Source organism: Lepus europaeus, chromosome 2 (assembly GCF_033115175.1).
Source record: "Lepus europaeus isolate LE1 chromosome 2, mLepTim1.pri, whole genome shotgun sequence".
Taxonomy (NCBI): domain Eukaryota; kingdom Metazoa; phylum Chordata; class Mammalia; order Lagomorpha; family Leporidae; genus Lepus; species Lepus europaeus.
Genome location: NC_084828.1, coordinates 55,953,643 through 55,980,056, shown reverse-complemented (window position 1 = coordinate 55,980,056; position 26,414 = coordinate 55,953,643). Strand labels below are relative to the sequence as shown.

At 38.3% G+C, this 26,414-nt stretch overlaps 1 protein-coding gene across 1 annotated transcript in view; it reads left to right on the top strand.

Annotated features, from left to right (window-relative positions):
* The window catches only part of IMPG2 (interphotoreceptor matrix proteoglycan 2), a 95,358-nt gene that overhangs the window by 27,907 nt on the left and 41,037 nt on the right, over window positions 1-26,414 (top strand). Inside the window, exon 7 of the mRNA XM_062176377.1 lies at window positions 23,385-23,546. Coding sequence (XP_062032361.1) covers window positions 23,385-23,546 — 162 coding nt within the window. The remainder of the gene's footprint in view (window positions 1-23,384; window positions 23,547-26,414) is intronic.

Here is a 26,414-nt window from a genome sequence, read left to right as displayed (position 1 = left end):
CTTGTGGTGGTATTTAGTATATACTAAATTGATCTTCTGTATATAAAGATAATTGAAAATGAATCTTGATGAAGAGTGGGATGGGAGACGGATAGGAGATGGAATGGTTGCGGGTGGGAGGAAGGTTTTTTGGGGAAAAAGCCGCTATAATCCAAAAGTTGTACTTTGGAAATTTATATTTATTAAATAAAAGTTAAAAAAATATATCACATATACACATGTTATATATAATAATTTTATATTATGTACATATACAAGTAACATATTTTATGGTTTCACAAAAGTGAGTATAGATGTGCACAATTACACCTTAAGATATTGTGGGTTCATTTCTAGACCACTGCAATAAATATTGCATAAAGTGAGTCACATGAAGGTTTTGTGTCTCAGTGTATTTATAAGTTATATTTATACTATACTATAGTCTGTTAAGTGTGAAATAACATTATGTTTTAAAAAATGCACATGCAAAATTCAAAATATTTTGTTAAAAATATTAATGATTATTTGAGCCTTTAGAGAGTTGTGATATATTTTTAAATGTTTTCTATTTATTTTTGAGGCAGAAAGAAGCAAAGGACAGATTCCATGTGCTGGTTCACTCCTAAAATGTCTGCAGCAGCCAAGGTTGGGCCAGGGCTGAATCTGGGAGCCAGGAGTGAAATCCAAGTCTCACAGCCCTTGTCTCTATTGTTGAGGAACAGTGTTTTTGTTCTTCTTATTATTTGTTGAACTCTTTACTTAGTGGAGGGTTAAGCTGAAGATTATAAAATAAACTGAAAGTATGTCATTGTAAAAATTAAAAGAGGGGCCCGTGCTGCGGCATAGCAGGTAAAGCTGCTGCCTGCAGTGCTGGCATACCATATGGGTGCCAGTTGGAGACCTGGCTGTTCCACTTCTGATCCAGCTCTCTGCCATGGCCTGGAAAAGCAGTAGAAGATGGCCAAGTCCTTGGGTCCCTGTACCCTGGTGGGAGACCTGGCTCCTAGCTTTGGATTGGCCCAGCTCTGGCTGTTGCGGCCATTTAGGGAGTGAACCAGCAGGTGGAAAACTCTCTCTTCCTCTGCCTCTCTGTCACTCTGCCTTTCAAGTAAATAAATAAATCTTAGAATAATTAAAAGAAAGAATAAGAAAGGAAGGAGGATGGAGGGTGGGAGCATGTGTGGGATGGAGGGTAGGGTGGGCAGTATCACTATGCTCTTAAATCAGTATATATGAAATACATGAAATCTGTTCACCTTAAGTAAATTAAATTCAAGTCTCCCACATAGGTGTCAGGAACCTAGTTATTTGAGCTATCATTGCTGCTTCCCATGGTCAGCATTTGCAGGAATCTGGAGTTAGCAACTTGATGTGGGAATTGAACTCAGGGGTTCCATTGTGGGGTGCAATATATAAATGCAAGGCTAAAATGCTTGCTCCTTGAGTTGTAGTCTCTTTACTTGTGTGTGGTCTTGCTTCAGTGTTGATGGCTGCCGACTGACCAGGGGGATGATTGCTAAACACTGTGGTGGTTGTGGCAATTTCTTAAAATCAGGCAACAATGAAGTTTGCTGCTTCCACTGACCTTTCCTTTCACAAAATTTCTCTATACCATGCAATGCTGTTTGATAGCATTTTACCTATAGAACTTTACAAATTGGAGTTATTCCTCTCAAATCCTGCACTGCTTTGTCAACTAAGTTCATGTACTATTTAAAAAGTGTTTTTTCATTTCAGTAATAGTCAAAATATCTTCACCAGAGTAGGTACATCTTAAGAAACCACTTTCTATGCTTATCTATAAGAAGCATTTCCTCATCCACTGGAATTTGGTCATGAGCTTTTAGCAATTCGGTCACAGCTTCTCCTGCTATTTCCATCTGCAGTTACTTCCTTGACTGAAGTCTTGAACCCCTCAATGGCATTCCTGAGGGTTGCAATCAACTTCTTCCAAGTGCCTGTTAATGTTGGTGTTTTGACCTCCTCATTTGAATCATCCCTATTCTAACTAGAGAATTCTAACTCTTTTACAGAAAGTTGCCCAGCTCCATCAGAGGAATCACTATTTGTGTTAGCTGCTGCCTTGCAAACGTGTTTCTTGAACAGGACTTGAAAGTCAAAATTACTTCTTGATTAAACGTATCTTGTGTTACCAGGCATGCAAGCAACATTAATTTCACAATACATCTTGGGTGATCAGGTGCACTGTCCATGGTCAGTAATATTTTGAAAGGAATCTTTTTATTGAGCATTAGTTTTCAACAGTAGGCTTCACTATTCTGTAAACCATATTGTAAACAGATGTGTTGTCATCCAGGCTCATTTATGGGGCACAGGTAGAGCATATTTAGTTCTAGACTGTGATTTTTGGAATTGGCTTCAGCTTAAAGTCATCAGCTGCCTTAGCCCCTAGCAAGAGAGAGAGCCCATCATTGAAAGCTTTGTAGCCAGGCATTGACTTGATTTTTCAGCTCTGGAGAACTAGATAGCAACTTCCAAATTAAGACAGCTGCATTTCCATTGCAATTCTGTTGGTTGGTGTAGTTATTTTCATCAGTTATAGCTAGATCTTCTGGATAACTTTCTGTAGCTTAGTCTATATCACTAGGCTTTACCTTACTCTTTTACTTTTTAAAAATTTTAATAACACATAATATTTGTACTTATTTATGGGGTACAGTATTATATTAACCAATGCTGGTAAAGATTCAGAAAAAGGACAATTCTTACACACAGTTGGTGGTGGGAAAGTAAATTAGGACAGCCATTTCACAAAACAGTATGGAAGTTCCTCAGAGTAGCCTCTGCAAAAAGTATACTAAATTATACTACTGGAGATAGATATGAAAATAATAAATAAATAAATGAAATCAAGATATCAATGAGATGCCAGTATGCCCATGTTTATTATATCACTATTCAAGATATATAATAAACCATGGTGTCCATTGATAGATGAATAATTTTTCTTAAAATGTGGTATATATACAATGGAATATTATTCAGTCATTAAAAGAAAGAAATCCTGTCTTCAGTGGCAATATGATTGGGACTGGAATATATTATATTAAGTGAAATAAGCCAGGCACAGATAAAACAGAAACATTGTGCTCTCATTCATTTGTGAAATCTAAAAAAGTGTATTTCATAAAGTAAAGAATAGAATAGTGAGCTCTAGAGGACAAATAAGGAGAACTGGGGATAGGAAGAGGTTGCAAAATATAGTTAGAAAAATTTGTTCTATTCTGTAGCAAGCGAACTATAGTCTATTTCTATATCAAAACAAATAGAAGAATTAAAGTTTCCCAACACAGAGAAATGAAAAATTTTTAAAAAGCAGAAATGCTAATTACCTTGGTTTGACCTTCCTATTGTATATATGTGTCAGGATATAATACTGGCATCTTGTAATACTTGTCACTTATATTTATTCTGAGAAATTGGTCTATTTTTATTTGAATTATTTAGTATTTTGCTATTGAATTATTTGCATTCTTTATATATTTGGAAAGGAAAAGAAAGAAAGGAGGAAGGAATGTGGGAATCTGATTGGGAGGGACGATACAGTGGGAGGTATCACTGTGCTCCTAAATCTGTATATGTGAAATACATGAAATTTGTTTACCTTATAAAAATTGAAAAAACAAAAAACCCAAGAAATTATATATACATATATATATATGGATATTAATCTCTGTTGGATAATTCACAAAAACTTTCTTTTGTTCTGTACATTGTTTCTTCACAGTCTTTCTTGTTTCCTTTGCTTGGCAGAAGATTTCTGGTTTGATATAATCCCATTTGTCTATTTTTTTTTCTGTGTTTGTTGCCTGTGCTTTTGGGGTCTTTTCCAAAAAAAATCTTTGCCTCCACCCATGTCTTGAAGTGTTTCCCTTATGTTTTCTTCTATTAATTTCAGGTCATACATTTAGGTCTTTGACCCATTAACAGTTGATTTTTATATGTGTTGAGAGGATAGAGTTCTACTTTCATTCTTCTATGTATGAATATACAATTTCCAGCACCATTTATAAAGAGACTATGCTTTATCCAACATGTTTTTGACACCTTTGTCAAAAATAAGTTGGATATGTGTATGTGAATTAATTTCTATGTAGTCTATTGTGTTCTATTTGTTCATATTTTAGTTTCCATGCCAGTGTCATACAATTTTGGTTACTATAGCTTTGTAGCATGCTTTGTCATCACGTACTGTGATACCTACCACTGTTTTATTTATTTTTTAATTAATTTACTTTTAATTTGTGTGTATCTCATAAATACATCATTATGTACATAGTAATTCTTTCCAGCATATCTGCTCTCCCACCCATTCTCCCCCACCTTCCTGCTCCCTCTCCTGTTTTATCTTAGAAAGAAACGTAAGAAGAAAGAAAACAAAAATGAATGTATGGAATAAGGAAAACTAAGAGAAGTGTTTCTCAACAGTCTATACAAGAGCTGATCTATGTTATTGCTTAGCAACTTACTTGTCTTCGAAGAAGAATACAAGGATAATACATCATTCGTGAGCTCTAGGCATAACTATTACTTATGAGACATATTAATATCCTCCTTTTAATAACTAAAAGGGAGTGATTCTTACACTTGATCTTAGCCAAAAGGCTGAGAAGCGATAGGGAGTGATTCTTGATAACAAGTTGTACTATTAAGTTTCATGATACAGCTCTTTGGGAACAGACTTACTGCATGGGAAGTTAGTGCACAGTGGCTCTTGTTTATCAAATGCCACTCTTATGTATGACATCATTAATCACCTAAGGCTCTTGACATGATCTGTCTCAGCTATAGAAGACTTTTGGATCCACTAGCTTGACAAGACCATAAGAAAAGTCGAAGTTCTCTCCTCCCTTCAGAGAAAAGTACATTCTTCTTTGGTGACTCCTTCTTCCCACTGGGGTCTCTGCCACAGGGGTCCTTTATGTAGGACATTTTTGCTGGAATGTCTTGGCTTTCCATGCCTGATATGCTCCTCCTGGGCTTTCCAGCCAGACCAGAGTGCCTCAAGGGCAGATTTTGAGGTTGAGGGTACTCAAAGCGATTGTCATTCTGAGACAGCTGTATGGACTGCCTCCCATGTTGGGGCCTTCACTCCTTTTTTTTTTATCATTTATTAAACTTTTATTTAATGAATATAAATTTCCAAAGTACAGCTTATGGGTTACAATGGCTTCCCCCCTCCCATAACTTCCCTCCCACCCGCAACCCTCCCCTTTCCTGCTCCCTCTCCCCTTCCATTCACATCAAGATTCATTTTCAATTCTCTTTATATACAGAAGATCAGTTTAGTATATATTAGGTAAATATTTCAACAGTTTGCCCCCATATAGCAACACAAAGTGAAAAAATACCGTTGGAGTACTAGTTATAGCATTAAATAACAGTGTACAGCACATTAAAGACAGAGATCCTACATAATATATTTTTTTAAAAATTAATTAATTTTCTATGCCATTTCCAATTTAACAACAGGTTTTTTTTTTCATTTCCAATTATCTTTATATACAGAAGATCGATTCAGTATATAATTAGTAAAGATCTCATCAGTTTGTACCCACGCAGAAACACAAAGTGTAAAAATACTGTTTCAGTACTAGTTATAGCATCACTTCACATTAGACAACACATTAAGGACAGATCCCACATGAGATGTAAGTACACTGACTCCTGTTGCTGACTTAACAATTTGACACTCTTGTTTATGGCGTCAGTAATCTCCCTAGGCTCTAGTCATGAGTTGCCAGGGCTATGGAAGCCTTTAGAGTTCGCTGACTTTGATCTTATTCCGATAGGGTCATAGTCAAAGTGGAAGTTCTCTCCTCCCTTCAGAGAAAGGTACCTCCTTCTTTGATGGCCCCGTTCTTTCCACTGGGATCTTCCTCGCAGAGATCTTTCATTTAGGTCTTCTTCTTCTTTTTTTCTTTTCCATGGTGTCTTGGCTTTCCATGCCTAAAATACTCTCATGGGCTCTTCAGCCAGATCCGAATGACTTAAGGGCTGATTCTGAGGCCAGAGTGTTGTTTAGGACGTCTGCCATTCTATGAGTCTGCTGTGTATCCCGCTTCCCATGTTGGATCCTTCTCTTCCTTTTTGATTCTATCAGTTAGTATTAGCGGACATTTGTCTTGTTTGCTGATAAGCTCTTGTCCTGACTCTAGATGTACAATGTAATACTTTATCCTTTTTAGTATTTTTTTGTTGTTGTTGTTGTTCTAGTACTAGTGGTTGAACTCTGTAATTAACACACAATTATTCTTAGGTGTTTAAATTTTAACTGAAAAGTGATCCCTGTTAAATATAAAAGTGGAAAAAGAGAGGGAGGAGATGTACAATTTGGGACATGCTCAATCGGACTTGCCCCAAATGATGGAGTTAGAAATGTGCCAGGGGATTCCAATACAATCCCATCAAGGTGGCATGTACCAATGCCATCTCACTAGTCCAAGTGATCAATTTCAGTTCACAATTGATGGCTCTGATAGGCCTAAGAGTTAAAGGGATCACCTTCACTCCTTTTTAATTCTGTTTATTATTATTTGCATACACTTAGTCCCATTTATATGATCACTTGATCCTATCTATATGGTTGTTTTTACCACTTAATCCTCTATATTTGGTCTTTATAACACATAAGCTGCTATTTTTGTCAGCCAACTTAAGGGATTTTTGGGGTCCTATTGCAATTTGTTTATCTGTACCTTTAGAAGTGAGTCTGTAGGGAAGTATGTAGGAGTATACTGCTTTGCAGTTACTCACTTCATATATTTCATGATTATTGCTTTAAGGTCTAGGTAATTCTTTCCATTGTGCCTGCCTCCCACCCCCCCCTTCCTTTTCCCTTTCTTATTCTCACTTTTATTCTTTACTAAGATCTATTTTTAATTAACTTTATACATATGTGATTAACTCTATGTTTAGTATAGAGTTCAATGATTTGTATGAAAGAGAAAAAGATAAAGAAAATATTATAAAGGAAAAGATAAGCAAAAGTATAGAATAAAGAGCTATTCCTCAACAGTCAGGAGGAGGGCTGTTTAAAAAACATTGCTTCTCATAGTGTCTATTTCATTTCTATATGTTGCCTTTTAGGTGATCTATTGGTTATCTCAGGTCAGGAAGAACATAGAATTTGTTCCTTTGAGACTGGCTTATTTCACTAAGTATGATGTTTTCCAGTTTCATCCATTTTGTTGCAAATGACCAGACTACTTTCTTCTTCTTCTTCTTCTCCTTCTCCTTCTCCTTCTCTTCCTCCTGCTCCTCCTCCTTCCTCCTCCTTCCTCCTCCTCCTCTTCCTCTTCCTCTTCCTCTTCTTTTTCCTCCTCCTCCTCCTCCTTTTTTACTGCTGTATAGTATTCTAGGGTATACATATCCCATAATTTCTTTATCCAGTCTTCAGTTGATAGGCATTTGGGTTGATTCCATGTCTTTGCTATTGTGAATTGAACTGTGATAAACATGGAGGTACAGACAACTCTTTCATATGCTGATTTCATTTCCCTTGGGTAGATTCCCAGGAGTGGGATGGCTAAGTCATATGGTAGGGCTATATTCAGGTTTCTGAGGAATCTCCACACTGTCTTCTATAGTGGCTTTACCAGTTTACATTCCCACCAACAGTGAAATAGGGTCCTTTTTCCCCACATCCTCGCCAGTATTTGTTGTTTGTTGATTTCTGTATGAAAGGCATTCTAACTGAGCTGAGGTGAAACGTCATTGTGGTTTTGATCTGCATTTTCTGGTGCCTAGTGATCCTGAGCATTTTTTCATGTGTCTAGTGGCCATTTGGATTTCCTCTTCTGATAAATGTCTGTTTAAGCCCTTTGCCCATTTCTTAACCAGATTGTTTTGTTATTTTTGAGTTTCTTGATCTCTCTATACATTCTGGTTATTAAATTTTTTAAAAAAATATTTTTATTTGACAGAGTTAGACAGTGAGAGAGACAGGTCTTCCTTCCGTTGGTTCACCCCTGAAATGGCTGCTATAGCTGGAGCTATGCCGATCTGAAGCCAGGAGCCAGGTGCTTCTTCCTGGTTTCCTGTGCGGGTGCACTTGGGTCATCCGCCACTGCCTCCCCAGGCCACAGCGGAGAGCTGGACTGGAAGAGGAGCAACCGAGGCTAGAACCTGGTGCCCATATGGGATGCCGGCACCACAGGCAGAGGATTAACCAAGTAAGCCATGGCACCGGCCCCTGGTTATTAAATCTTTATCACTTGTATAGTTTGCAAATATTTTCTCCCATTCTGTTGGTTGTCTCTTCACTTTGCTGATTGTTTCTTTTGCAGTTCAGAAGCTTCTCAATTTGATATAATCCCATTTGTCTATTTTGGCTTTGGTTGCCCATGCCTCTGGGGTCTATTCCAGGAACTGTTTGTCTACACCAATATCTTGTAGGGTTTCCCCAATGTTCTCTAATGATTTGACAGTGTTGGGTCATGGATTTAAGTCTCTAGTCCATTTTGAGTTATTTTGGTGAAAGTGTCAGGTAAAGAGCTTGCTTTATGCTTCTGCATGTGGAGATCCAGTTTTCCAATCACCATTTGTTGAAGAGACTGCTCTTGCTTCAGGGGTTGATTTTAGGTCCTTTGTTGAAGATTAGTTGTTATAGATATATGGATTGATTTCGGGTGTTTCTATTCTGTTCCAATGGTCTATTCATCTGCTTTTGTATCAGTACCAGGCTGTTTTGATTACAGCTGCCCTGAAGTATGTCTTGAAATTTGGTATTATGATGCCTCCAACTTTGTTTTTGTTGTATAAGATTGCTTTAGCTATTCGGGGTCTCCTGTGTTTCCATATGAATTTTAGCATTATTTTTTATATATCTTTGAAGAATGTCTTTGGTATTTTAATTGGTATCACATTGCATCTGTAAATTTCTTTCAGTAGTATGGACATTTTGATGATATTGATTCTTTCAATCCATGAACATGGAAGATTTTTCCATTTTGTGATATCTTCTATTTCTTTCTTTAGTGTTTTGTAATTCTCATTGTAGAGATCTTTGACATCCTTGGTTAAATTTATTCCATCAGAGAGATTGGTCTGTAGTTCTCTTACTCTGTTATATGGTTTCCAGGTTTAGGAATTAAAGTGATGTTGGCTTCTTAGAAAGAATTTGGGAGGATTACCTTTCTTTTGATGGTTTTGAATAGCTTGAGAAGAATGGGAATTATTTCTTCTTTAAATGTTTGGTAGAATTCAGCAGTGAAGCCATCAAGTCCTGGGCTTTTCTTGGTTGGGAGGGTCTTTTAATCCTTTCTGTCTTTCCATGCCTCCTGGAACTCGTAGGATCCATTTATTCAGTCCTTTGATAGTATCTTATAGATCTCCAACAGTGTCTTTTAGTTTTCTAATTTCTTTTTTTTTGGGGGGGGTCTGGCTGTAAAATTTGCAGAAATTTTTCTTTTCTGTCAACTTTCTGTTGTTAAAGCTTTCCACTGCATTTTTATTTGATCTATTGAATTCTTCATTTCTAGTATTTCATTCTGACTTCTCTTTAATATCTCAGTTTCATGGGAAATTTTTTCATTTAGTTTGTAAATTACCTTCTGATTGCTTCTAAGTAATCTGATGAATACTTTTCTGAATTCTATTTCTGGCATATCCTCAATCTCTTCATCTTCACCTTCTATTGAAGTGTTGTAGTATTTTTTGTGGGGGCTCATAGTGTCTTCATTATTCTTATTTAGGGGCTTTCCTTTGTTTTTCAGCATTTGTGTATTTTTTTGGTCTGGTTGCTTTCTCTTTGTTTGTGTCTTTGTGGTTTAGTGGGATGTCTGTACTTTCAGTGATTACCAAGATGTGTGTGCTGGATGTGGCCTGGGTGTTCTGTTCAGTATTCCAGGGTGGAGCAGGTACCCAAGGTAAGGCCCCCATGGGGCTTTGTAGTTCTCCTCTGGTTATTTGGTTGGAGGAGGTTGTTCTCTTCTGTTGGTGTGACCCTCCTTTTTCCTTACAGTTGTGAGATATCCCAGTGTTAGTCCCTGGTGTGTTCAGCTCTAGATCTCCCTGCTTAACAAACTGCACCTATAATCTGTGGAGACTTTCCTGTGGGGATGGTTCTCTCTGTAATGAGCTGCTATGGGTCTGTGCATTGCAAGTGGGTTTGCAGAGCCCCACCTACTGCCCACTTCTCAGTGGTGGTAGGGGTGGGTATGAGCTTCCAATAGGACTTCTCTTAGCTGTACAGCCTGCATGGTGGGTGAAGGAATTCTTCTGAATTGTTGTGGTTCTTGTTCTTGGGTGGTGGGTGAGGTGAAGTGACCCCTGCTTTTGATGGACTCATGCATGGGAGACAAGGGTGGCAGTCCCCTGCTTGCGTCCAGAAGTATAAACAGAAACAAAGGGGCAAAATGGTTTCTTCCAGCCAGCTGCAAGTTAAGATGGGGGAAGTGGGCAGGGAGTGCTTGACCTCTCTATTTGTTCCTCTGTATCCCCCCCAACCCCTCTGCATGGAACTTCAAAAGCAGTTCACCAAGCTCTCCTTCCTGCTGCTCTCTGCAGCTCCGTAGACCTATGGATTCCTATCTCACAAGGTCTGCTGGGGGCCAGCGCTACCCTCCCCAATCTGAGCCTCCACAGTTTCCCTTTCTTATTTGCTCTCTTGGTGCAGACCTGCTCAGTCTCTGCTGTTCTCTTGGGTTTTCTGCTGCGAATTTCTCATGCCTTTCTCTCAGGTGTGTATCTTCTCTCCTTAATTATCAATTTGGCCTGTGTTATTTGGATCATCCTGTCTCTATTTTGCCATCTTGGAACCCCCTTTGCAACTCTGATCCTTATCTATTTAGGATTAGTTTGGTTATTCTGGGTCTAGTTCTATATGAATTTTGTTAAGTCTTCAATCCATGAACATATGCAACATCTTTTCATTTTTTATGAACTATAATAATTTCCTTCATCATATTCCATATTTTTTGTTATAGAACTATTTCACTTCTTTGGTTAAATTTATTCCAAAGTGTTTTTGGTAACTATTATGAATGAGATTGCTTTCTTGATTTATTTTTCAGCAAGACTGTTTGTTATTGGTAAATAAAAAGGTAACTGCCTTTTGTATGTTAATTTTGTATTCTTCAACTTTATTGAATTTGTTCTAATAGCTTTTTTTGAAAACATGTTTTATGGAAATTTTAATTTTTTCCAATTTTAAATTTATAAGGTGAACAAGTTTCATGTATTTCTTTTTTTAAAAAAAAACTTTTATTTAATGAACATAAATTTCCAAAGTGCAGCTTATGGATTACAATGGCTTCCCCCCCCCCCCATAACTTCCCTCCCACCCACAACCCTTTCCTTTCCCGCTCCCTCTCCAATTCTATTCACATCAAGATTCATTTTCAATTATCTTTATATACTGAAGATCAATTTAGCATATATTAAGTAAAGCTTTCAACAGTTTGCACCCACACAGAAACACAAAGTGAAAAATACTGTTTGAGTACTAGTTATAGCATTAAATCACAATGTACAGCACATTAAGGACAGAGATCCCACATGAGGAGTAAGTACACAGTGACTCCTGTTGCTGACTTAACAATTCGACACTCTTGTTTATGGCGTCAGTAATCACCCTAGGCTCTTGTCATGAGTTGCCAAGGCTATGGAGGCCTTTTGAGTTCACTGACTGATCATATTTAGACAAGGTCATAGTCAAAGTGGAAGTTCTCTCCTCCCTTCAGAGAAAGGTACCTCCTCCTTTGATGACCTGTTCTTTCCACTGGGATCTCACTCGCAGAGATCTTTCATTTAGGTCATTTTTGTTTTTTGCCAGAGTGTCTTGGCTTTCCATGCCTGAAATACTCTCATGGGCTTTTCAGCCATATCCGAATGCCTTAAGGGCTGATTCTGAGGCCAGAGTGCTGTTTAGGACATCTGCTGTTCTATGAGTCTGCTGTGTATCCCACTTCCCATGCTGCATTGTTCTCTCCCTTTTTGGTTCTCTCAGTTAGTATTAGCATACACTAGTCTTGTTTATGTGATCCCTTTGACTCTTAGAGGGAAGAGATGTACATTTTGGGACATGCTCAATTGGACTTGCCCCAAATGGTAGAGTTAGAAATGTGCCAGGGGATTCCAATACAATCCCATCAAGGTGGCATGTACCAATGCCATCTCACTAGTCCAAGTGATCAATTTCTGTTCATGTATTTCATATATGCAGATTTAGGAGCATAGTTATACTTCCACCCTACCCTGCCTGCTGCCCATGCTCTCACCCTCCCTTGTCCTTCCTTTCTTCCTCTTTCTTTTAATTTCTATTAGCTATCTGATGGAATATTTAGGTTTTACTATGGATACATTCATGTCATCTGTGAATAGTTTGACTCTATTTGGAAGGCCTTTATTTCTTCCTCTTCCTTAATAACTCTTGTTAAGACTCCAATACCATATTAAGAGTGGAGAAAGTGAATGTTCTTATCTTGTTCCAGTTTTTAGAGGAAATGCTTTCAGCTTTCCCCATTCAGTATAATATTCTGTAGTTTTGTTGTTCATAGCCTTTGAGATTTATTTCTTCCTATGTAATTTATGGAGACTTTTTATCAGAAAGTGATGATGAATTTTATTGAATACTTTTTCTCCATCTATGGAGATGATCATATGGTTTTCGTTCTTCATTGTGTCGATGTGTTACATTTATTGATTTGCAAATGTTGAATCATTCCTGATCTCTGGGATAAATCCAAACTGATCATGGTTTATGATCTTTTGATATATTGTTTGATTGGTTTGCTACTATTTTGTTGAGAATTTTTGCATCTACCTTAATCAAGGATTTTGGTTTGTAATTTTCTATTTTTGTTTTTTTGTGTCTTTGGTTTTTGTATCAGAGTAATGCTAGCCTTATAAGAAGAGTTCGGCACGGTTCTTGCCTTTTCAATTTTTTGACATAGTTTGAGAATTGGAATTAGTTCTTTATCTTTTGTAGAATTCATGAATAAATCCATCACTTCTAGATTTTCATTGGTGGGAGACTTATAATTATGACTTCAATGTGTCACTGATTGTTGGCCTATTTATTTTATTCATTTGTTTTTGTTAAAGATTTTTTTAAGATTTATTTTTATTTATCTTGAAAGACAGAGTTAGAGAGAGAGAGGTGTTCCATCTGCTGGTTCACTCCCCAGATGGCTGCAATGGCTGGGGCTGGGCCAGACCAAAGCTAGGACAGTATCTGGGTCACTCCCATGGGTGCAGGGGCCCAAGAATTTGGGCCACCTCCTGCTGCTTTTCCAGACTGATTAGCTGGGAGCTGGATCAGAAACTGAGCAGCCATGACTGGAACTGTTCCCATAAGGGGTGCTGGTGTCACAGGCAGAGGATTATCATAATTTGCTTCAATCAAAATAGGTTTTTTTTTTTAAAAGATTTATTTATTTATTTGAAAGTCAGAGTTACACAGAGAGAGAAGGAGAGGCAGAGAGACAGACCGAAGCCAAGAGCCAGGAGCTTCCTCCTAGTCTCCCACGCAGGTGCCAGGGCCCAAGGACATGGGTCATCTTCTCTTGCCTTTCCAAGCCATAGCAGAAAGCTGGATAGGAAGTGGAGCAGCCAGGAAGTGAACTGGTGCCCATGTGGGATGCTGGCACTGCAGGCAGTGGCTTTACCTGATAGCTTCAGATCCAGCTTCTTGCCCATGCATTCTGAGAGACAGCAGGTGATGGCCTAAGTGCTCCATCCCCTACCTCCATCCTGGTGCCAACCTGATCCAAGCCTGGCTGTTGCAGGCATTTAGGGAATGAACTGGGAGATGAAAGATCTTTCTCTTTCTCCCTGTTCCCTGACTTTTAAGTTCATGCAAATTAATAAGTAGCTGTGTAAAAACTTATTGAGACTTGATTTATGTTCTGACATATGGTCTATTCTGGAGAATGCTCAATGTGTTGATGATAAGAATACACATGCTATAACTGTTGGATGAAATGTTCTATACTGTCTTATAGGTCCAATTTCTCTATAATATGGTTAAAACTCTGATGTGACTTTGTTGATTTTCTGTCTGAATGATCTGCACATTGGTAAAAGTGAAGTGTTAAAGTACCTAACTATTATGGCATTTGAATCTCTCCCTATAAGTCTAATAATATTTATATATTTGGGTGATCTAGTGTCATATGCTGTATGCTTATAATTATTGTACCTTCTTGATGAACTTATCTTTATTTCAATACATAATGACTTTCTATGTCTCTTATTACAGTTTTTTATTTAAAAATTTTTTTACCTGATAAGAGTACATACACTCCTAAAAGGGGTGGAGCAAAGAGGCGGATAGTGAGGACATGCGCCGTAGTTTGGGAAAATAAAGTTTCATAAAAGTGGAATTACTGTAGCCTCAGGAAAAGACTCAAGAAAAAAACTGCAGAAGAAACACTTCCGGATCTGGTGGATGTGACACAGAGGACCTACAGGGAGCCCACCGCGTGGAAACCCAACCACGGGAGCCGAGCTGCAGAATCTCCCCAGCGCGGGAACGAACGGGAGGTAAGACAAAAACCTCAGAAATAAAAAGAATCATCAGAAATTACTACAAGGACTTGTATGCCAGCAAACAGGGAAATCTATCAGAAATGGACAGATTCTTGGACACATGCAACCTACCTAAATTGAACCAGGAAGACATAGAAAACCTAAACAGACCCATAACTGACACAGAAATTGAAACAGTAATAAAGGCCCTCCCAACAAAGAAAAGCCCAGGGCCAGATGGATTCACTGCTGAGTTCTACCAGACATTTAGAGAAGAACTAACTCCAATTCTTCTCAAACTATTCAGAGCAATCGAAAAAGAGGGAATCCTCCCAAATTCTTTCTATGAAGCCACCATCACCTTAATTCCTAAGCCAGAAAGAGACGCAACATTGAAAGAGAATTACAGACCAATATCCCTGATGAACATAGATGCAAAAATACTCAATAAAATTCTGGCCAATAGAATGCAACAACACATCAGAAAGATCATCCACCCAGACCAAGTGGGATTTATCCCCGGTATGCAGGGATGGTTCAACGTTCGCAAAACAATCAATGTAATACACTACATTAACAGACTGCAGAAGAAAAACCATATGATTCTCTTTCAATAGGATGTTGGCCGTGGGTTTTTCATATATTGCTTTGATTGTATTGAGGAATGTTCCTTCCATACCCAGTTTGCTTAGAGTTTTCATCATGAAAGGGAGTTGTATTTTATCAAATGCTTTCTCTGCATCTATTGAGAGAATTCTGTGGCGTCTGTTGTTACGTTCCCCTTTTCATCTCTGATCCTATTGATTTGGGTCTTTTCTTTTTTTAGTTAGTTGGGCCAATGGGGTGTCAATTTTGTTTATTTTTTCAAAAAACCAGCTCCTTGTTTGGCTGATTTTTTGTAATGTTTTTTTGGATTCAATCCTGTTGATTTCTTCTTTGATTTTAATTATTTCTCTTCTCCTACTGGGTTTGGGTTTGGTTTGCTGCAGATTTTCTAGATCCTTGAGATGACTTGAAAGCTCATCTATTTGGTGCCTTTCCAATTTCTTGATGTAGGCACCTATTGAAATAAACTTTCCTCTTAACACTCTTAACACTGCTTTTGTTGTATCCCAGAGGTTTTGGTATGTTGTGCTGTTATCCTCATTTACTTCCAGAAAATTTTTTATTTCTCTTTTAATTTCTTCTATGACCCATTGTTCATTCAGGAGCATGTTGTTCAACCTCCATGTGTTTGCACGTGTTCTAGGGATTCCCGAGTTGCTAATTTCCAATTTCATTCCTTTGTGGTCTGAGAAGCTGCATGGTATGATTCTAATTCTTTTGAATTTGCTGAGACTTGCTTTATGGCCTAGTATGTGGTCAATCCTAGAGAAGGTTCCATGTACTGCTGAGAAGAATGTAAAGTCCTTAGAGGTAGGGTGAACTGTTCTGTAGATATCTGTTAGATCCATTTGGGCTGTAGTGTCATTTAAATCTACTGTCTCCTTGTTGATCTTCTGTCCTGTTGATCTGTCTATCTCTGAGAGTGGAGTATTGAAATCCCCCAGTACTATTGTATTGGTGTCTAAGTCTCCCTTTAAGTCCCTTAACAAGTCTTTTAAATAAACCGGTGCCCTGTAACTAGGTGCATATACATTGATAATCGTTATATCTTCCTGTTGAATGGATCCCTTAATCATTATATAGTGCCCCTCTTTGTCTCTCCTAACAGTTTTTGTGGTAAAGTTTATGTTGTCCGATATTAAGACGGCTACGCCCGCTCTTCTTTCATTTCTGTTGGCATGGTATATATTTTTCCAGCCTTTCACCTTCAGTCTGTATGCATCTTTGTTGGAAAGGTGTGTTTCTTGTAAGCAGCAAAAGGATGGGTTTTGTTCTTTAACCCAATCAGCCAATCAAGATACCAAAGACCTTCTTCTCAGATCTGGAAAAAATGATGCTGAAATTCATATGGAGACACAGAAGACCTCGAATAGCCAAAGCAATCCTGTACAACAAAAACAAAGCCGGAGGCATCACAATACCAGATTTCAGGACATACTACAGGGCAGTTGTAATCAAAACAGCATGGTACTGGTACAGAAACAGATGGATAGACCAATGGAACAGAATAGAAACACCAGAAATCAATCCAAACATCTACAGCCAACTTATATTTGACCAAAGATCCCAATCCAATCCCTGGAATAAGGACAGTCTATTCAATAAATGGTGCTGGGAAAATTGGATTTCCACGTGCAGAAGCTTGAAGCAAGATGCATACCTTTCACCTTACACAAAAATTCACTCAACATGGATTAAAGACTTAAATCTACGACCTGAAACCATCAAATTATTAGAGAGCATTGGAGAAACCCTGCAAGATATAGGTACAGGCAAAGACTTCTTGGAAAAGACCCCAGGAACACAGGCAGTAAAAACCAAAATTAACATTTGGGATTGCATCAAATTGAGAAGTTTCTGTACTTCAAAAGAAACAGTCAGGAAAGTGAAGAGGCAACCGACAGAATGGGAAAAAATATTTGCAAACTATACTACAGATAAAGGGTTAATAACCAGAATCTACAAAAAAGTCAAGAAAATCCACAACAACAGAATAAACAACCCACTTAAGAGATGGGCCAAGGACCTCAATAGACATTTTTCAAAAGAGGAAATCCAAATGGCCAACAGACACATGAAAAAATGTTCAAGATCACTAGCCATCAGAGAAATGCAAATCAAAACCGCAATGAGGTTTCACCTCACCCTGGTTAGAATGGCTCACATTCAGAAATCTACCAACAATAGATGCTGGAGAGGATGTGGGGAAAAAGGGACACTAACCCACTGTTGGTGGGAATGCAAACTGGTTAAGCCACTATGGAAGTCAGTCTGGAGATTCCTCAGAAACCTGAACATAACCCTACCATACAACCCAGTCATCCCACTCCTTGGAATTTACCCAAAGGAACTTAATTTGGCTAATAAAAAAGCCATCTGCACATTAATGTTTATTGCAGCTCAATTCACAATAGCTAAGACCTGGAACCAACCCAGATGCCCATCAACAGTAGACTGGATAAAGAAATTATGGGACATGTACTCCATAGAATACTATACAGCAGTAAGAAACAATGAAACCCAGTCATTTGCAACAAGATGGAGGAATCTGGAAAACATCATGCTGAGTGAATTAAGCCAGTCCCAAAGAGACAAATTTCATTTGTTTTCCCTGATCGGCGACAACTGAGCACCAAAGGGGAAACCTGTTAAGTGAAATGGACACTATAAGAAACTATGACATGATCAGCTCTTGTCCTGGCTCTAGATGTACAATGTAATACTTTATCCTTTTTAGTATTTGTTGTTGTTGTTGTTGTTGTTGTTCTAGTACTAGTGGTTGAACTCTGTAATTAACACACAATTATTCTTAGGTGTTTAATTTTAACTGAAAAGTGATCCCTGTTAAATTTAAGAGTGGAAAAAGAGAGGGAGGAGATGTACAATTTGGGACATGCACAATCTGACTTGCCCCAAATGATGGAGTTAGAAATGTGCCAGGGGATTCCAATACAATCCCATCAAGGTGGCATGTACCAATGCCATCTCACTAGTCCAAGTGATTAATTTCAGGTCACAACCGATGGCTCTGATACGTCTAAGAATCAAAGGGATCACACAAACAAGACAAGTGTCTGCTAATATTAACTGATAGAATCAAAAAGGGAGAGAAAGATCCAACATGGGAAGTGGGATACACAGCAGACTCATAGAATGGCAGGCGTCCTAAACAACACTCTGGCCTCAGAATCAGCCCTTAAGGCATTTGGATCTGGCTGAAGAGCCCATGAGAGTATTGTAGGCATGGAAAGCCAAGACACCATGGAAAAGAAAAAAAGAAGAAGAAGACCTAAATGAAAGATCTCTGCGAGGAAGATCCCAGTGGAAAGAACGGGGCCATCAAAGAAGGAAGTACCTTTCTCCGAAGGGAGAAGAGAACTTCCACTTTGACTATGACCCTATCGGAATAAGATCAAAGTCAGCGAACTCTAAAGGCTTCCATAGCCCTGGCAACTCATGACTAGAGCCTAGGGAGATTACTGACGCCATAAACAAGAGTGTCAAATTGTTAAGTCAGCAACAGGAGTCACTGTGTACTTACATCCCATGTGGGATCTGTCCTTAATGTGTTATCTAATGTGCAGTGATGCTATAACTAGTACTGAAACAGTATTTTTACACTTTGTGTTTCTGCGTGGGTACAAACTGATGAGATCTTTACTAATTATATACTGAATCGATCTTCTGTATATAAAGATAATTGGAAATGAAAAAAAAAACTCTGGTGTTAAATTGGAAATGGCATAGAAAATTAATTTTTTAAAAAAATATTATGTAGGATCTCTGTCTTTATTGTGTTGTACACTCTTATTTAATGCTATAACTAGTATTCCAACAGTATTTTTTTTTTCACTATGTGTTGCTATATGGTGGCAAACTGTTGAAATCGTTACCTAATATATACTAAACTGATCTTCTGTATATAAAGTGAATTGAAAATGAATCATGATATGATTGGAAGGGGAGAGGGAGCGGGAAAGGGGAGGGTTGCGGGTGGGAGGGAAGTTTTGGGAGGGGGAAGCCATTGTAACCCATAAGCTGTACTTTGGATATTTATATTCATTAAATAAAAAAAAAAAGAGTACATGCACTCCTGGTTGTTTTTAGTTTCTATTTTATGAAATGTCATTTTCTTACTCTTCACTTTCATTCTATGTGTATCTTTACCAGTGAATGAGTTTCTTCTAGGCAGCATATAGTTGAGTCTTGTTTTATCCATTTGGCCAGTCTATATCTCTTGATTGAAGATTTAATACATTTATAGTCAAGGGTTTATTACTGATAGGAAGAGTGTACTCTTGTTAATTGCTTTATTGTTCTTTTGTATATTCTTTGTTCTTTCTGCCCCTCTTACTATTTGTCTTTGTGGCTTGGTAGTTTTCTATTGTAATAATGCTTGATTCCCTTTTTCTATTTGTATCTGCTCCACTCGTGAATTTGGTACTTCTCTGCTTTACATGATGACAATTATGATCTTTTTACTTTTAATGTAGGACTCCCTTAAGCATTTCTTGTAGAGCCAGTCTGGTAGGGATGAATATTTTTCTGCCTGGGAAAGACTATTTCTTCTTTATTTGAAAAATAGCTTTGCTGGATATAGTATTCTTGGTGGTCAGTTTATTGCTTTCTGTACTTTTTTTCTATATCATCCTATTCTCTCTAGCTTGCAAGGTTCCTGCCAAGAAGTCTGCTGCCAGTCTAATAGGTCTTCTCTCATATGTGACTGATACTTTTCTCTTTTTGTTTTTAGAATTATCTCTTTGACTTCTTACAATTTGACAATAAAATGCTTGGAGAAGATCTTTACAGTTGAGGTTTGTTAGGGTCCTTTGGATTTCCTGGATCCAGATGCCCTATCTATTTCAAGACTTGGGAACTTTTTGGTTATCATTTTATTAAAGAGGTTTTCAACATGTTTTACTTTATTTTCTAATTAGGTAGCCCCATAGTATGAATATTTATTTGCTTAATGGTATCCCAGATATTTCACAGGCTTTCTTAATTTTTAAAATTCATTTTCCTTTCTTCTTGTTTTCTCCTCATCCTCCTCCTCCTTTGCCTCCTTTTCCTTTTTTGTCTGAGTGGTTATTTCAAAAGAAGAGCTCCTCAAACTAAATTTTAATCCTGTTAGAACTCGAACCAGGGAATTCTTATGTAGTTAGAGCTACTGGTCTGCAGCAATGATGATTTCCCACTTATCTTTTCTTGATGGTGTGGAGATCCTCCCATGTCTGGGGAACTGGCATTTAGAGTTGCAGTGTTTGTTATTCTCTCCATGCTGCCTTCCTGAGTCTCTATGCTATTTAAGACTTCTGTGACTTTTTTTGCTGATTTCCACAGTTCTCTCTCAGTCAGTCTCCTTGAAATGCAGTTCTTCCTTTGTTGCCCTGATACATTTTTATGGCAGACATGAAGAAGGGGGTACCTCTATTCAGCCACCTCAGATTTCTTAGAATTTATTTTTTACATTATGTATATTATATTAGAATATATACATAATTTAGAATATTAAAATATTTACTCAGCATTTTAGGTGTTCTTTAGTAATAAGGTTACTTAGGTATTTCTTTCATAATAATATTGAAAATTTAAGTCATTGTCCACATTTAGTGAGATGAGATTTAATATGGAAAAATGCAAAGTATTGTGCAAAATTCTGCAAGACTAAGAGCTTTTGTTAATATTAGTCTTGTGTGAATCAATAATATGATGTAACCCCTGAGACCAAGCAAAACAAAAACCAGAAAAAGCTAGTTTAATTTTAGGTTTCATTTATAGAAATATAGGGTCTACTATGAGGGAGGTAGTGGTCCCACCATATTTAATTTTTTTTATTTTGCAAGTGATTTTTAATTCTTTAGCCATAATTTTCCCAGTTCTTTACATTATGATATGTTTCTTACATACTTTTTAAACATCAGACACAGAACTGATTAGAAGTTAAGAAGGAAAAAAACACATTCTTTCTTGGAAATAACATGACATCGTATTTCATGGAAAGGTGATCGCCCTTTTGAGAATTGAAGCTGCTGGGGTGACATTTCATCGTGGATCCCAAAATAGCCCTGAGGTCTAAATAGGAAAATATCTTTTATAAACCCTAACGAGATGCTCATCTCAAAATAAAACTCTCCACAGTGTATAGGGTCACATCCATAGTCAACACCTTCACAGCATGATGTGACAGAGATATGACAATGAAAACAGCACTACGCTCGGAACCCAGAGCTGCCCCCGAGATGACCAAACGTGAAGCCCAGCCCTCGAGAAGGCTGTTCCATTTTGCTGCTGTTTCAAAGTCACCCAGCTCGTGGCAGGCAGAACTGGCTTTTAACCCATGAGAACTCCAGTAAGATTAGCTTTCCATGCTCACTGGCACGGACCACAGCATTCCAAGTCCTTAGGATGCTCCAGGGCCTCTTGGGGCTGCCAGTCACATGGCAGGGTCTGGGGTACCCTTTCATGGCTTCCAGCAAGCACACATAGTCATACAGTTCTATGGTAGCTTCCATAACACCATATATAATTGATTAGAACTCATTTGTGGCTGCTATTCCCTAAGGAAGACATTACCAGCCTGAGAAGTGTCTGGACCAGAGGAAGTGGTGAGATGTCAGGGAACACGAGGTAGTTGACTGTCTCTATTTGAAGCACTCTCAATGACTACAGATTGTAATATGTGTCCCAGGTTACTTAGGTAATTCCAGGTTACTTAGATTGGTCATGGAACTTACAGGAATTTAGCTTGGGTTTAATGTTAAGAACTCTGCAGCCATGAAAGCTTTTTAGAAATATTGTAGTCTGCTTATTTCTAGCACAGCTTTTTAAACTGATAATGAGTTACCATTTACCAAGGAAATTGTAGACAGAATTCAGACTTCAGAAGAGATGATGGAATCTTTGAGGGTTTTCCCCATTCTGAAGTTTTGAGGATCTCTAACTATGTAATCCAGCAGGGATAAAAAAAAAAAGATACAGTGAAAAAAATTCCCTGTGTTCTATTCCTGACTGTGCCATTGGCTTGCTGTGAGTCTTAACTGATTTATCCTATCCAGTCACTGGTTTGAAGATATTAAAGTGAAGGGCTTATATTAAATGAGGTCAGATATATCTCACATACTTCAGTTACAACTGTTGTATTCTGGTAGTGATAGTCTACTGAATTTCTTAAGAAGCCCCTGTCACTTAAATATCACTTATTTATTCTTTTATTGATATCAATATGGACTCATATGTACTTAATTCTTTTTTGACATATCTGAGTGCATTTATTAAGAATCCAGCAATAATTTTTAATTCCTTATGTTATAGTCAAATATTTATTTTGTTCCTTAAATTATTTCAACTTTGGCTACTGGAAGACCTGGATTTTAATGTTATAGACTACAAAAAGTTTCTTATACATGGTTTCTGATTCTCTATAGCAACTCTTTTGAGAAAGTGCCACTTGTTCATTTGGTGGTATCAAAATATAATATCCACAATTATCAAAACTGTTACTAATTTATTCCTCCATTCCCCAGTATTTATCTGTGTGGACAGGCTTTCTTCAGATTTTTCAACTAAGACAACATATTGAAACTAATTGAATGCAAAAGCAGAGATCAAAAAATTTGCAACAATGTAAACATTGTCACTTTTGCCACTAATTTTTTTTTGTTTAAAGATTTATTTATTTATTTGAAAGGCAAAATTACAGAGAGGCAGATGGAGAGAGGGGGGGGTCTTCCATCTGCTGGTTCACTCCCCAAATGGCTGCAACAGCTGGAGCTGTGCTGATCTGAAGCCAGGATCCAGGACCTTCTTCCAGGTCTCCCACCGGGATGCAGAAACCCAAGGACTTGGGCCATTTTCTACTGCTTTCCCAGGCCATAGCAGAGAGCTAGTTTGGAAGTGAAGCAGCCAAGACTCGAACGGGTGCGCATATGGGATGCTGCCACTGCAGGTGGTAACTTTACCCCTTATGCCACAGCGTCAGCCCCTAGTTCTTTTAAAGAATTTAAGATAGAGCTCAGGGACCAAGAAGTTTGAGAAGGACCCATCTGCAATAATTATAGCACAGTCAACTCATCTGATGATTTCCTTGGTCAGTGTATGTTCAAAAGAATATACAAATGCACAGTAATTTTAATATTATTTTAATATTAAAGTCCTCCTGATTTGTTCTAACATTAAATGCTATATAAAAGGTCATTATCATAGGTTGCTTCTGGCAGTGTCTGGTACATTGAAGGCAATCAATAAATTCTTGTTGAGTGAATGAATAAACATCAACATCTATTGTTCTTTCTCTAAAAATCCAGATCAGCAATGAAATTGAGAATGTGATAGATGAACCCAAAGAACCAGCAGCTGAACAGATTGCAGAATTCAGCATCCACCTTTTGGGGAAGCAATACCAGGAAGAACTCCAGGATCCCTCCAGCTTTCACTACCAGCACCTTGTAGAAGAGTTTGTTTCAGAGGTGGATAATTTTTGTTTGTTTTATGTAGATGTTTTGATATGTAAGACAGTTTCCTGGGTATAGATGTAAGTTTTCTGTATGCATAGCAATGTTTAAAAGTAGGTTTAAAATTGAAGTTGTTCATCTACTTGCTTTCTGGGATGGTGACTGAGCCATTTTTCCAGAAAATTCTGTGAAAAGTTCACAGAAGGACAGATAAACTCTTCACAGAAAAAATCCTTCCATCTGCTAACAAATAAATGCTATTTCTGACTTCAGCTGCACAGCCAGGAAGAATATGTTCTGTGGTGTTGTTCAGACTTGATAATATTTGGAGAAGTAAGCATGTTTGAGGAATATATATGAATTAGTATACAGTTTTTCTTGAGGGAATATTAAATTTGGTCTTTAAAAATTTCACCTTTAGTATTCCTTTCTAAAAATGAAAGATTCTGAATAGTTGACAAATAGATATTACATGGAATAAAATTTAGAAGCATAAAAGAGCTTCTACTGAAAAATATACTTCCCTCCGATTTCTGCTAATTGATTGGAGGTATTTTTGAAAATGAATTTCCTTAAACAATGATGGCTTAGAACATCCCATAATTTTACTTTCTGGAAGAATTCTATATAGGACTTGAACTCAGATTCTTTCAGTCAAAAATTGCTTGTACTTGGCCACCTTCTGGTTTATCATTGCTCTTGTACAGAAAGGCACTGAATTCCCATCTACCCTTCCCTGTCTGATGACAGGGCACATCATTCCTTCCTGTTTATTTCTTTTCCATTCCCTCTTGGTGGGGTTCTCCTTGGCCAAGTTTGTCAATTCTGTTACCTTGGATTAATTTCCTTCCCCGACACTCTGTCCAGATGGGAAATAAAAATGTGTGTCTCTCAGCCAAACAGCATCATTGCAACCATCAGACATGGGAGCGAAGTCCAGACAATTCATTTTCCTAGCTGTGTGGCCAAGTTGCAAGGCTGTATGGTATGTGGAAGAAATGTCAGCCAGGCAGTGGCCACCTGGCATCAAATAGTGTTTTGAATTGGCTGTCTGGTTCTCTCTGCCTTCGGATTAAGGAACATTTAATAAGCCTTCATGTTTGGGTAAACAATTGCTAGGCATGGTTGCAAATTTAGGAGAAGGCTAATAAGTACTCTGAAAACATCTCCAATGGGAACTTCATGAGGTAGGTAGCTATTGGCTTAGGTGGTTTGAAAGTGATGAAGCATCAGGGTCCACACCTCCTTTTCTGGCCTGTCTCTGCACCCTCCATCCCCTTCTTACCTGAGGGAAATGTCTACCAACAGCCACGTCTTTCTGTGGACAACAGAGGTGGTGTCTCTGAAGGAATCCTATCATCATATTTACTACAAAATGAGGGCAGCCCTCTAGTGCTCTCCCTTCATGGCAGTCGCAAGGGTTGTTCTTTCAATATTTCCTCCTAGATCATCTTGGAAGATACAGATAGCTCTTTGGAAAGGATTAGGTTCAAGGGCTATTACTCCCCCCCCCCCCTTTTTTTTTGACAGACAGAGTTAGACAATGAGAGAGATAGAGACAGAGAGAAAGATCTTCCTTCTATTGGTTTACCCCCCAAGTGGCTGCTACAAGCCAGGAGCCAGGTGCTTTTCATGGTCTCCCACACCGGTTCAGGGGCCCAAGCACTTGGGCCATCCTCCACTGCCTTCCCGAGCCACAGCAGAGAGCTGGACTGGAAAAGGAGCAACCGGGACAGAATCCGGTGCCCCAACCAGGACTAGAACCCAGGGTGCTGGAGCTGCAGGTGGAGGATTAGCCAAGTGAGCCACGGCACCGCCTCCCCCCCCCCCCCCCCTTTTAATGAGAAGCATAGTAAGAGGAGGAGAGGACACGAAAAGCTTGGGATGATATGAAGTATTATGTCAGAAGAGGAAGGAGTGGGAAAAGCCTGTTAGTGTGGGAACCAGAAGTCAGTCACAGTAACAATGTGACATCCTTGTCTAGTGCTGTATACTCTGTAGGCTACTTTCTGTCTGTTTGCTCACAGCAGCCATGTAGATAAGTACTTCCATTTTACTGAGAGGTTCGGGAGGTCAAACTGTTCGTGGTTATTTCAGCCTCTCTGAGCAGAAGATGCAAATCCAGTCTCCTCTTGCCTGTCCAAGTACTGTTGCCTTTGTACTCTAGAAGGTCCCCTTCATTTTAATACAAGTGAAAAGTTCTAGTAAACTTCACAATTTTCCTGGGCTTGGTCCTAATTCTAAAACTTACTTGTCATGAGGCAGGAGAAGGAGGAATAGACAATGTAATTCAGTAGGAAGAATGCAGGTTTCATTATTAGGGGAACTTGGGATTAAATTATGATTCCCTCTCTCACCAGGTGTGTGATTCTGGCCAAGTTAGTTGACATCTTAGCATCTCAGCTTTGTCATTGATGGAATTGGGGTATCTATCTATCTGTCTATCTATCACCCATCTATCTTGGGAGTGTTTCAAGGATTAGAAGTAATATTGCAAAGCACTAGATATAGTAGTCACTCAATAAATTGTACCTGTTATTAATACTGGTGTTAATAAAGTGAGTGACTTGCAACTGGACTCCTTTAGCATAGCTAACATGATGAATTAGAATACCTGAACATGTTTAGACTCTGGCAAGAGTTGACAAAGCCTAGGTCTAGCTGGATTTAGTAATAAAAATGTACATGTGGACAACATGTGTACTTTCAGGCACATTTAATTTTATAAAAACTGGCGGTGGGTGGATAGAGCAATGTTTGTTCTATAAAAGAAGATTTGTGCATGGCCACTTTGCCAACAAAAACAGGGCTCTGGGACTAACCCTCAGCCTTCTAATTCCTAGTTCTAAAACTTCTACCCCAACCTCTGTCCCACAAGAATTA